At 41.6% G+C, this 13,561-nt stretch overlaps 1 protein-coding gene across 1 annotated transcript in view; it reads left to right on the forward strand.

The window, feature by feature from the left end:
* Positions 1-13,561, forward strand: part of thsd7ba (thrombospondin, type I, domain containing 7Ba) — a 131,184-nt gene that overhangs the window by 64,970 nt on the left and 52,653 nt on the right. The window contains 4 exon segments of the mRNA XM_048239796.1: positions 2,231-2,479; positions 3,409-3,578; positions 5,146-5,301; positions 9,512-9,712. Of these exon segments, the coding sequence (XP_048095753.1) occupies positions 2,231-2,479; positions 3,409-3,578; positions 5,146-5,301; positions 9,512-9,712 (776 nt within the window).

Genomic DNA, 13,561 nt, shown 5'->3' on the forward strand with positions numbered 1-13,561 from the left:
TATAATGGTTGATAACCAGTTATGGTAATTGCAGGTAATGGTGACATGCCACTGTTATATTTTTGGACATTTACTGTCATCATCATAGCTAATGACAGGATAGGAAATCTGGAATGTCATGTTTTTGGCTTTTGGCTTTAATGTTTGTTTATCAGCTGAATTTATGATAGATGATGCAAATATCATGACTGACAGCACAATGTCTTAATGCTTTTAAAGGGAATGGCAGATGGCACTCTCATTGGTTTAATGGTTGTTATGCCCAAAACACACCCATGATTAATTAAGAAACGTAAGAACAGTCCTTTTGAACAATGTGCCCACCGTCTCATCACAATTGGGGCATTGGGACATTGGAGCAGCCGTGGCCTATTGGTTAGCGATTCGGACTTGTAACCGGAAGGTTGCCGGTTCGAACCCCGACCAGTAGGCATGGCTGAAGTGCCCTTGAGCAAGGCACCTAACCCCTCACTGCTCCCCGAGCACCGCTGTTGTTGCAGGCAGCTCACTGCGCCGGGATTAGTGTGTGCTTCACCTCACTGTGTGTTCACTGTGTGCTAAGTGTGTTTCACTAATTCACGGATTGGGATAAATGCAGAGACCAAATTTCCCTCACGGGATCAAAAGAATATATATACTTATACTTAAATCACGTCGTTAAATTAGTGACTGGACACGCCCTAAATGTCTTTAAAACCTTATGCCTCTGACCAGGCGTTTCGGAACGCTAAAATAGAGCCCTTAAACCATTTGCTTCAGACCATGCGTTTTAGATGGTCAAAATAGGGCCCCTAGAGCCTGTTCCTTGACTGCTCAATGCTGGTCCATGACTTGTTTGGAAAAGCGATTGCAGCTGCAATGATCAGAATTACTTGATGGTGCCACTAACTTATCACAGAGTTCTAGAACTCCCCTACTAACACTCCACAAGGGTGCTGGAGGAATTGACTGGTCACAGAGACTGTGCTGGAGGCTACAAAACAAACTCGTGAGGTCCCCATAGTGGCACTAATAAGCGCCAGGTATATGGCACCAGTGCTCACCACAGTGACTAGCACAACCGCTTTTTTTGGCTTGCTGTATTATTCCATTATTTTTTAGTTTAAGGGCTGCCTCCAAATGCATCTGTTCAAACATTTTTTCTTACATACAGGAATAATCCTTGTAGGCGTAGAAGCTTTTGTATATTACTTTATTTTTGCAGTGTTAAAAAATAATATGTAATTTGTTTAATTGTGACAAGTTTGACTGAATCAGAGTAGACTGTGTATAATCTACAGTGCATCAGATAATTTGCATTCAGCATGCAGTTTCCTAAGGGGTGGTAAACGTACAGTAGACTTAATGAAATATAGTGGTTTGCAAATGTACATTTCCCACCTGATCACAATTCATGCATATTTGCATATTAAAATGTAATTACCAATTAAAATTGTACACCAGTGAATGCTGTAGAGGCACAAAGACATTAACACTAAGTGCATTCCACTGTACAAACATTAGAACTGAGTTCACTGCACAGTTAAAACAGGCATGATCTATTCTCTTACTGTACGTAATACTGTTGTTTCTAATACTGATGTCATAAATATTTAAATCGGTTCGTACAATATGTAATTGTATGTATAGTGTATACCTGTTTTAGTATAATTGATTATGACAATAAAACATTTCGCATATTTCACATGCAGTACATTCATGCTATTCACTGATATGATGTTATCATTGACATAACCATTTGTGCAATATATTACTTGTCTTTGGCTCTTTGCAGACATATATGTAAATATGTTTTTTTTTTTATTTCCTTGATTAGGATTGTGCTGTTTGAAAACCAGTGCTGTTATATCTGCAAAACCTGAGAGTCTTCCAGAGACTAAGCATGCTATGCCAAATAAATCCAGCAAGAACTACTGCATTTGAATACTCTATATCCCTTGTTGAAACCCCTCGCATTCTCTTAGACCAAAAAAGCTCTTCTGCTTAGATAGTCACTTTTATGTCTGAATCGTGTTTTTGGAAGCCATTCCTGTGGATCAGAGGCTCCAAATGGAACTTCACCATTCCCACTTCACTATCCCCTTTTATCTCCAAACCCCATAATCTTAAAGCGGCACATAGGCAGCCAACACTTTGTCTTGCTTTGAAACTAATTTCTGTCTTATCAAACAAACGGTGTGCTTTGTAAGTCTGTTTGCATTTGATGTTTCTCTCTCTCTCCTTGCTGCAGTCTTTGTACACAAGACAACAGCCCTGGGACATTTCAGTCATGCATAATGCCCAAAGATTGTGAGACGTCTGACTGGTCCCCTTGGAGCCCTTGTTCAAAAACTTGTCGGGCATTGGACCTCTCGCCCGGCTACAGGTTTAGGACTCGCAGCAGGATCCAAGCCCCTATCGGCGGGGGCAAAGAGTGTCTGGCCCTCGAAGAAAAAGAAGCCTGTAACATCATTGGAGATTTACTTCCTCATTGTCCCAGGTACTTTTGGATGTTCCACATTAAACACTTTTGCAGTGGCCTCTTTTATTCCCCGAAGTCCACTTGAAAAATTAGTCATTTCTTGTATGTTAATCTTTTGCATGACAATCTTTTGTCCTCTTTGTATCTCCTAAAATAAAAGAGGCTGTGTCGTTCCCCTACGACTTTTCTATGTAAATGACCTCTGTTCTGATCTGCATCTCTTTACATGTGAAATGAGATGCCATATCCCAATGGTGGCAAAGAACCGTAGAATTGCAATGATGTGAAAAAAACTTGAAGATAATGGCAGGCACTCTAAGTGTACAACCTTATTTTGAGTGTAGTCGAGACTGTGTGCCTTGTCTGATTGTTCACTTTTTACCACATTCATATGCATAACTGCGCCCATATCACAGCTCTGACTTGTATTTATGATCAGTTTTATGATGACGCAAGCATTAGGACTACTAGAATAGAATTTTATTTCCAAACTTATTGGATATTCAAAAGTTCTCTCTGTGCAGCTTTTCCATACATCAACAAAGTAATCATATGGTTGAAATTGTAACTTTGTAATGTATTGAAAATGGTAATGATGAGCTATTCATTTGATAAAGTGATATTAAATGCATCTGCACATCTCTGTGATTAGGGAAAAAGTAATTAATGAGGTTCTGCATTTGATGAATTACTACAGCATGTTGTTCTATGAAACTTCTGTTTTACTGCTTTCTGTATCACGCCATTTTTCATAGTGAATGCATTTTTCATTAGTGAGTAGCCTTTTTTCCGTAGAAACCTAAAAAAAATTCCCCCCAACTCAATTACATCAAGCCATGCATGCATTTTATTGAAAAGCTCCATTTGAGAGCACAGCAATTACCCTAGTTTATAATGCGCTTCACCCTCACTACAGACAATGATCCTCTCTGACTGCACTTCACCAGGTATGTTTGGAAAAGCACAGACTGGGGAGACTGCCGAGTCGCCCCGCTCCTGAGCCAGCAGGACAGACGGTTGCACAACGTCAGCATTCTCTGTGGGGGAGGCGTCCAGACCAGGGAGACCTACTGCATCCAGGTCCCGGACGACTTTGTCCCACTGCACAGGAAAGAGGGTAACCACTATAAGTCCAGTAGTTATGTACAGTGAAATAGATAATCACCCTAATGTACATGAATGTGGTCTGAAATTATGTCTGTGGAGGATGTGGAAATACAGTAATCAAATTATATTTTACAAAGTGGTTGCTTCATGCACAGACACAAATATAGTAGGAGAGAGAGTAGGTGTTGCTCCAGGTGTCAGTGCTTAAGTGACCGTAATGGTATATAAACCATTTTGTAATGGCTGGGTGTGTGATGTCTTTCAGCAAATAATTATGGTGTTTTCTGGGTTGGTCTTAAAAAGTCATTACAAAGAGCAGAGAGAAATGATCATTGAACTGTGAAATGTGGTTATCCGAACTGTGTTTTCATTCACTGACCAGGAAGACCTAAAACAGAAATAAATAAATAGACAAATAGATAGATAAAAAAAATCTTCAGTGATCTCTCTTTATCCCAACCAATTGATTAACAGAATGTGTATTGATGCTTGCATCAGAGCTAACTGTTAACATTATTGATGTATAGAGGAGAAGACCTTCAGTTCAGTTCAAAGTAATTTTTCTGTCCCTCGGTGCACAACGGATCGAGCACTTTACAAAGTGACCTTAATGGCTTTGTCACGCTAAATAAACATCATCGTCATTTATATCATCTTGACACTCTGTGAAATCTCTCTGTCGATAACTACAGCAGGCCCTGCTGAGGCCTCACTGTGACACGCTCTCCTGTAGAAAACTCTTTTGAGATAAGCAAAGCGCACTGGGAACCGGCCTCTTTCACTCCCCTGAAATGAATAGGAAGAGCAGATCAGAGTATTATTTGACTTGTGTACAAATACGCCCAGGTCCCATCACAGAATAGCAATGAAGAAAGTTTTTTTTTTTTTTCAGTCAATGCTGTTTGGGGATATACTGTAGATCAATGGGAGTCAGTGGAGGTGTTTGGTTTGGACATGACCCATGCAGCTCAGGCTAATGCAAATGGATTGCAGTCAACGCTCAAAGAACTGCCTTCTCTCATTTTTTAATACGTGGGGGGAAAATTGCTTTCTGCCGCTGAGCGTTTTTTTGTTTTTTTCAAACTTTGTGGCGTAGCACTGAACTGCACAAATTGAGTGAACAAGGAAAATAAAAATCTAATTGTGCACGTTTTCCTCCCACAATGCCTTTCAGCCATTTTGCCTTTTTTATATGGAGATAAAATCCTCCAAATTACCCTTTGTTAGACATGATGCACAATGGACTTTTAATGCATTTTTCTCCTGGCTTACATTTAAATGAAAATCTGTTGCTCAATGATGTGAAACAAGCTCATTTAAATGAAAATATTTCTCTTAATAAAGCATACCATTGGGGCACAGAGCATCACCCCGGAGTATGTGTTCCCAATTGCTCTGTTGATGATGTGACCTCACCTAGTTTCATTGATTGGTTTTGTGCTCATATTGGCTATTGCTTAAACATATTGCTGACTGCTACCCTACGTGCTGTAATCTCTCTCTCTCTCTCTCTCTCTCTCTCTCTCTCTCTCTCTCTCTCTCTCTCTCTCTCTCTCTCTCTGTAATATGCCCTGCAGTGTCACGACCAGTGAGCAGGAAGCTGTGTGCCGGAGACTTGCCTGCAGCTGTGCAGCCCTGCTCCATCCCTTGCCCCAAGCAGTGCTCCCTTTCTGCCTGGTCATCCTGGGGGCCCTGCGTACATGACAACTGCATGGAGCCTCAGGGAAAAAAAGGTACAGTATTGGAGAGAGAGAGAGAGAGAAAGAGTGAGAGAGAGAGAGAGAGAGAGAGAGAGAAAGAGAAGTCTGCTCCACTACATTTGTACGAACATAGGCACTCTGGCTCTGGTCATCCTGTTAATGGCTTAGCCGCCGCGCCTCCCCCTTTAGGGGACTGTAGGCAACACTGAAGGCCACACTGTTACTCCCTGGGGGTGGCCAGGACATAATGAAGGTTGAAGCGGCGGTGCTGTTGTGAGGGTTCAGCTGACCCAGTCAACGAGCCCACTAATAGGGCCTGATTGGCCGGGTGTCGTGTCCCCATTTCCAGGGGAGAGGCAGCCTCTGTGTCGAGGTGGTGACATGACTAACAGAGTTGGCCCTGGTGGTCAGTGAGCATAGGGAACAGTGACCTGCTGCAACTTAAAGTGACATAAACTGTCTCAGCATGACCACATGACCAGCGCTGAGGACAAAACCTCAACCAGCGAGGAACGTCAACATATTTCATATGAATGGTCCTTAAAGGTTTGGTCAATCACTTCAGTTCAAAGCCTTTGTGTTCAAAATTTGGTGAAATTCAGGCTTATATTCTGACATCTGCTCATGCTGTATATTTTCTGAAAAGAAAAAAAGACTGCCGCAGTAAGTGTTACTGTAAAAAAAGAACCCCCAACTAGTCAGGAACAAGGATCTGACTGTCAATCATGTGTCCATGCCAAGGCATCTCTCTTGCATGAGCCTGGGGGTGTGGCTTTGGCAGAATCACTCAAGTGAGTGGGTGTATAATCTATTTGGCTAGTGAGTTTCAAAACAGCTTGTATCTGCCAAAACTCCTGACTGTTCATCTAATATTTGTATCATATACTCCTAGGGGAAATATGGAGGGGGGCCTTTGATCGTTTTTCCCATGCTAAAGACTTTAACTCCCTCCATATGTGCATGACGCCTCTATCAGAAGTGCTCTATCTGTAGTGCTCTTTGTTTTGCACATGCTAAAGCCTTTTAGTAAATCCTGCTCATGATGCTGGTTTTAATATCCGGTCCCAGAGGTGTAGCTACGGAGACGGAGAGAGAGAGAGAGAGAGAGAGAAGAAGAGAGAGAGAGAGAAGAAGAGGGCTGTGGGGTGCCGCTCCTCCATAGCCTGCCCTCTGTGAGCTAATAAACATCAGAGACGAGCTGCAGCCCACATACCAGTCAGCCCCGCCAAGAGTGCGCTATCAGAAGAGCATTTTTTGATGGTACTGGTGCTGGTGGGGGTCTCATAAAAAAAGTTGGTCGGATTATTTATTTATTTATTTATTTGTATTGTTATTTTCTTCTGGAGTGCATAGTAAATTGAAATCTCTGGCAGGCCTGTTCTTCTGGGATGCTCTTGCTCTGCAGAGGTGAGAAGGAGAGCGCTATGCAAGGCAAGCGTAGAGCGAATGGACATCAGAGGGATTGATAATGATAGCTCCCAATTTATCTCAGCATTAATGTAAGGAAGGTGGGACAAGGGGGAATAGCAGGGCTGATAGGAACCATGTAGAAGAACCAGAGGCAGCCAGTTCACACACACGCACCCAACCGACTCCACACACGCACTCTCTACTTACTTGAATAAATCTGATACAGCCGCTGAAGTTTTCAATTATTAATATCCATGGGGATATGTCCACCACCAAATTGTTTCCCATCACAGTTTGGGTGTGGGCAGTAAGGGGATCCAACTGATCTTGTGATGGATCCCAGGTCTGTGACTCCTGTCTGGAAGGACATTCTATGGGCTCTCCAAGGGTACTGCTCGGTGGCTGCGAGGGCTAGTTTGAAAATGATTGGTCGTCGTAATTTGTTCATTGGGCGCCCAGGGATTAGCCGGTGTCCTCGTGCAGAGAGAGAGAGAGAGATACTTCGACTGCAGGGGCCAGCACAGCAGCTGTAAAATTTATGGGAATTAATACATTACCAAAATGAAGACATATGGTCGGGTCACAGAGGACAACTCTGTCAGACAAAAAAGCATAATTTTAAGCTTTATACGGATGTAATTAGAGGTTAAAATGTGGAATAAAAGCCGCTGTAGTTTTACCACACAATTTTTAGTACTTTTTTTCACTTCTGTGTTAGAACACAGATGTACTGTTTGTGTAGTTGCACATGTTGCACTAATGTCATGCACAGTAACAGGCTGCACAGCTCACTGTTCTCCTGGGAACATGCTGTATTCGTGATGGGGAAAAAATTAAACATTTCAAAGATTTCTTTCTCTCTGCATACCTTTGACTTCGCACTATTTTGATTTAGTCATCTTCTACATGTATTTAATATTGATTTAGCCTTTGAACTCCAAATCTGCAGACTATTGCAGTTTAATAATCCAATGCTACTCATTCTGCAACCGCAGCAGACTTCGTAGCAAAATGAGACGTTAACCGCTCTTTAAAGATTTAATTACGGGGCGTTAAACCACAGGCAGCTCTGCACTGATGGTTCAATGGGCATCAGTAGAGGAGATGAATATTACATTGAGATAGGTGAACTGTGTCTGACTTCATGGAAGGAACCTTCTCTTCCCTTGTTGCATGGGAAGAACTAATGGCAGTGTCATACGCCTGTTATCCAAAGTCAGTACGTTTGTGCATCGGCATGATGCCTTGTAACTTTATCCAGGGCCGTTCCATCATTTTGATTTGGTGAGATTTATTAGGGGAAACAAAACTAGGGGGAGGAAGTGGACGCCTGGTGGGCATTGTACTCTACACTTGCGATTTCAACGCCTCCTGGTGCGAGACATTGATTTATTACAGAGTTTTTCAGCTTTTTGTTTTGAGACCTGCAGGCCGTGGTGGTACTGTATATATTTTTTCCCAAGGGTTCAGATCTCTGTAGTTATTCTCAGTATTGTTGTGTGTTTGGGCCTTGGAAGTCCACGAAAGCAATGCTGTTTTGTGCAAACAGGGCTTTGGAACTGTGAGCAGTTAAGATGGGGGTTAATCAAGCAATGTTGTTGTAATTTCACATTACAGTAAAGTCTATTGGTGAGTTGGGTCTTGATTGATTATCCCCATTTTTGGTTCATTTTCCCCTTGACTGACCCTGCAAGTGGATACTCTGTGAAGAGGTGTAATGTTTTGGTAAATGTGAGCAATATTTACTGTGGTTTGAAATGTGTTTAATAATGAATGTAATTATTTATAATTCAATATCACTTCTCGTTAACACAATGTGTGATCCACTTTTTGCCACGTAATCTGTTTTGGAGTACAGCTTTTGAGTGTCTGCCAAAAATATGAAAAATGAAGCATCAGTGGAACTAATGGTCTTTTTAAAGGATTGAAAAATTGATCAAACGTGGCTTAAACTCTGGTGGATAGGCATTACCTCCGCAGCTCAGAAGTTTAATTAAAGCCCACAATCCAGCCAATACTCACGCACCTTACCCTCGCAGTCTGCTTCCGCAATCTGATAAGCCATAGCATCAGAGTTTTGACTCCTAATGATAAATTGCCAACAAATCAATGATGATGTGGCGCAGCACAACATAAACAAGTTGGCTTTCGGCAGCCGAGGAGAAAGAGAGAGAGAGAGAGGAGAGAGAGAGAGACAGGGCGCTTACCAGGAGAGAGAAACGCTTACCAGGAGAGGAGAGGTTTGTGGGGCGGCGGGGAGAGAGACAGCGCCGGGTCTTATCTGCTCCTTCAGCCTACTGCCCACACCCTCACCCACCGCAGGGATTTCTGAGAAGGTTATGATGAAGTAGAGTTTGCGGGAGGTCACCTGTATCTCACAACAGTGCTAATCCGTCCCCTGTGTGTGTGTGTGTGTGCCCCTCCCTCTCTCTTTCCCCCCTCCATCCCTTCCTCTATCTCTCCTTACTCCCACTCTCTTTTCCCTTTCTCTCCCACTCTCTGCTCTCTCTCCCCTTCCCTGTCACTGTCTTCTCCTCTTTTCCTTTTTTCTCTCACTCTATCTCCCTCTTGCTCTCTCTCACTTTCTTTCTCTGTCCTTCTTTCTCCCGCCTCTGCCTCCATCTCTTTCTCCTGCTATATCTCTCCCCCTCACTGCTACTTTTTCTGTTTCCCTCTCTCTCCCTCTCACTCTGTTCCTCTGTCACCCTCTCTCCCCCTCTCTCCCTCTTTCTTCCTCTGTCCCTCTCTCTCCCTCTGTCACTTTCTCTCTCCCCTCTTTTCTTTTCTCCCTCTCCCTTTCTCTTTCCGTCTCTCTCCATTCCTCACCCCACAGGCTTCAGGCAGCGCAGCAGGCAGGTGTTGGCTGAGGCAGGCAGTGAGTCGGACGGCTGCCCGCACCTCTTGGAGTCCATGCCCTGCGAGGACCCTGTGTGCTTCCAGTGGTGCGTGACCTCCGAGGGCGTCTGCATCCCCACCGAGGGAGCCTGTGGCCCGGGCGTCGCCAACCAGACCGTCGTCTGCGTCAGCACTGAGGGTACAGCAGCCTGATTAATTAATGTATTTATTTCCTAAACATGCAATGCGAGGCAGCCTAATGCCAAGGGGCCGGTCCGAGTCTCCAGACTGCCAGCAACAGGCGCGGTGTGCCCTTTACACTGTAGTTATTGTGTATTTGTTCAGAGTCCATCCATAATTCATGAGAAAAGCTGGCAGGTAAATGAGGTGCACTGTATCATGAGACTGCACAGAGGCTTGCATACAACCTTAATTGCCCATATCTGGACCCCAATACTCATAATTGCCTCATTTCTCTTTTTTTTCTTCCTTTGCATTATTATTCTGTCACAATAGATTATGTGTACGTTGAAGAGTCCGGAACACATCCAGACACATTCCCTAATGATGGTTCCTGATGAGAATTGATAGAGCATGTGAGACTGTCAATAAAAGGTTGGAAAATAGTTCCCAATAATGCTTGGTAGCGTGTTAACACAAAACTAGCAGTGAATACTCCTGATAATCAGATTGAAACACTCATAAAACATATGGCAACCCTTCACTCTCTGACTGCAGTGGATTCCTCATCCATATAGATGAAGTTGATGTGGACTTCTCTTTGATGGTATGGAATATATCAGTCTCATGACCCCTTGGATATGTTGCTAGCTCTGATGGTGGGTCTGCCTCATGGCTAGCTGAACAGAGCAATAGAGTGTAGGCCAAGACTAGCATCCATGCTGTGTTTATTATGCTATCTTGAGTGTTTTGACCTTACTGTCCCTGCTGCAGGCTTATTACGGCTGGATTCAATTAAATGTACAAAGAACATATGAAGCTTAATTAAGGTGATATTTATAGATAAAGCACTTTTGTGCTGTAAAGGATGCAGTAATGGCAGTTATTAGCATCAACAGTACCCTCTTTAGGTGGGTAATTATGGAGATCACACACTCAATTAATTCAAGTTTATGATACATAATTCAAAATAATTTAATAATGTATTGTTCAAAATAATTTACATTTAACCCTCCACTCGTTTTTGGTTTTGTCTGAGGGATTTGTCAGATGACATGCTTCTCTGCTTGTACAGTATTGTTGCCTGTTATCTGAAGTAGGACTGGTATGGACAGTGCTGGTGGCTTTTGGATAGAATATGGATAGAAATTGATATAATTCCATTTCTATATAGTCTACATACCCACAGGTATTTTCTATGCAAGTGGCTGACCACTGAATTGATTGAATTATGAACATTAATTCATAATCACTGAATCTGTTTTTGTAAGAGTGATTTCAATAGATACTGTATCTACTAATATTTATTCACATGTACACTACCGGTCAAATGTTTGGGGTCACTTAAAAATTTCCATTCCACTCCATAGACAGAATACCTGAGATCAGCTGCATTGTTTTTTTTTTTTAATCAGGGCAGGGCAGCAGTTTTCAGATAACATTATGTGCTTACATCATTGCAAAAGGGTCCTCCAATGTTTTCTCAGTTAGCCTTTTAAAATGATATCAGATTAGCAAACAGAATGTGCCTTTGGAACATTGGATGAATGGTTGTTGATAATGGGCAATGTAGATATTGCATTAAAGATCAGCCATTTCTTTCTACAACAGTCGAGAACCCTTTTGCAATTATATAAGCACATAACGTAATCTGAAAACTGCTGCCCTGATTAAAAAAACAATGCAACTGATCTCAGCTGGTATTTTGTCTATAATGGAGTAGAATGGGAATTTGGAAATGGAAAAGTGACCCCAAACTTTTGACCAGTAGTGTATTATCAAAATGATGAAAGCTCTATTCTATTGCAGCATCACTGCATAGCTTGCATCATTATGTAAACTAAGGTGCCTCTGGGTCACCAAGGACTGAAAAGGACAACATCTCATGAATCATGCGTGGAAAGGCATTGAAATGAAATATTATGTTCATATTTGTTTGTGCAGGTTTGGTACATAGTAACAGAATTAACTGCCTTCATAGGTAATAATGAGATGATTAGACAACCTCCGCTCATTGCTGCAACTGTCTCTGGGCAACTGTGAGGTCATGTGAGGAATGTACTGCATATTGCCATTACACGTGCCCTGGTTTGCTCTCGTTGTCCTGAATAGATGACACAGGAGTGGTGACAGGGCAAGGATTTACTGGCGAGCAGGTAATTGCCAGTTGTAAAATCAAGGGATGAAGGGAATGAAATCCTACAGCAAAAAAAGATCAAGTGTTGCACAAAGTGACTTTTTTTTTTTTTTAAAGAGAGCCCGTGCGAGAGATAAAAGTGAATGATGGGGCTCTGACCCTGCTCTAGTTTACCACCACTGTCACTGACATCCTCCAATTTACTCTCGACACAAGCTCCCGGACCCATATTCACGTTCCGCTGCATAATAGGACATTGGCATATGGTTCATGATCAGCAGGCTGGGCTATCTGTATTTTTTATAAGAGGGCACAAGTTCACCACTGCCTGTTAAAACTCATTGTTACTTAAATAAAGACCTTTTCATTGCATTAAATGACTTGGAGACAGCAGTGGTCGAGAGACATAAGGCCACCAGTGTTTATGTCTTCAGGCCATGCCTCCATCTGGGCAAAGTTTTGCAAGTTCACACTGCTGTTGTTGCTCAGATTTGACACGTTGTTTAAATCAAAAGGTTTTCTCAGAACAACTTGATTTAAAAATAAATTTTATACAGTAAATAATAACATCTTAATTTTTAAAACTTTCAGTGGTCAGTCATTGTCCTGGTTTGAGTCATATCTAAAGGACCAGTGTATTGCAATCAACAATGTTAAGTCTGTTTTTGCAAAATTGAAACAGGAATACCCCAGGGCACTGTCTTGGGTCCTGTACTCTTTAGTCTGTATACGAATGACTTACCAGACCATCTCCATAGGTATCCAAACGTATGTTGATATTACAGTCATGTATGCATCTGGCAATACAAACTTACATAAATCATCCTGTTTAACATTAAACACCAATAAAACAAACTGTTTTTCCATTAAAAAGTTATCTGAAACAGAATTCTTTAATGTTAGAATTAACAGTGAATTTTAAAAGTCACATTAAATAAGCTGTGAAACCATCAAGACCATTACAATCAGTAATAGTAATAGTGTCATTACAATCACACCTTACAAAATCTTGGATGAAAAGCAGATAGGTACCATTATTTTTAGTGAATATAAGTGTGGTGGAGATTATGTGCTTTGACTACCATACCAACGAGCCTGGCTCTTTGGCATTGCGCTCAAGCTGCAGGTGTCATACCCCAGAGACCCGGGTGGAGTGACTGCTCTTTCCCTTTGATATAAAAAGATCAGATCCACTAGCGAAGCCTCATTACTTGATCATTTGAAATGTAATTTGAAACACCATGATACTTGCATCAGATAGTTGTTCTCAGTTTGTTTATGTATGCAGTATTTGTCCCTATGAAATTAACCGTAAATAGATAACCAAATAATTGCACACTCCACTTCCCTCACTGGTTTTACAGACTGTCTGTTGTAGTGATATATTTTTATCCCAGGGAATCACAAGAAAAGCATAGCTTTAAATATGACATTATGATTAAAGCAGATACCGGTATCTGGTAATATATAAGTATAATAAGTTCAAATCCTTCATACATTACATAATTACATACATATGCTCATAGTTCTGAACACATGATTATGACTAATTAATAAACATGAAAAAACATGTGATTCTGTGTGATCATATCTGGTTTTTAATTTAGAATAAAGAGTAATTTATATACAGTCATTGCACCTCTCTGTGTGCGCTACAGTAGCAATAAATAAGATACCTTATCTTATCTACCAAAAGCAATCCTGTAAGTTAAGTGCATGATTTAAGTAAGA

This window comes from Alosa alosa, chromosome 3 (genome assembly GCF_017589495.1).
Source record: "Alosa alosa isolate M-15738 ecotype Scorff River chromosome 3, AALO_Geno_1.1, whole genome shotgun sequence".
NCBI lineage: Eukaryota > Metazoa > Chordata > Actinopteri > Clupeiformes > Clupeidae > Alosa > Alosa alosa.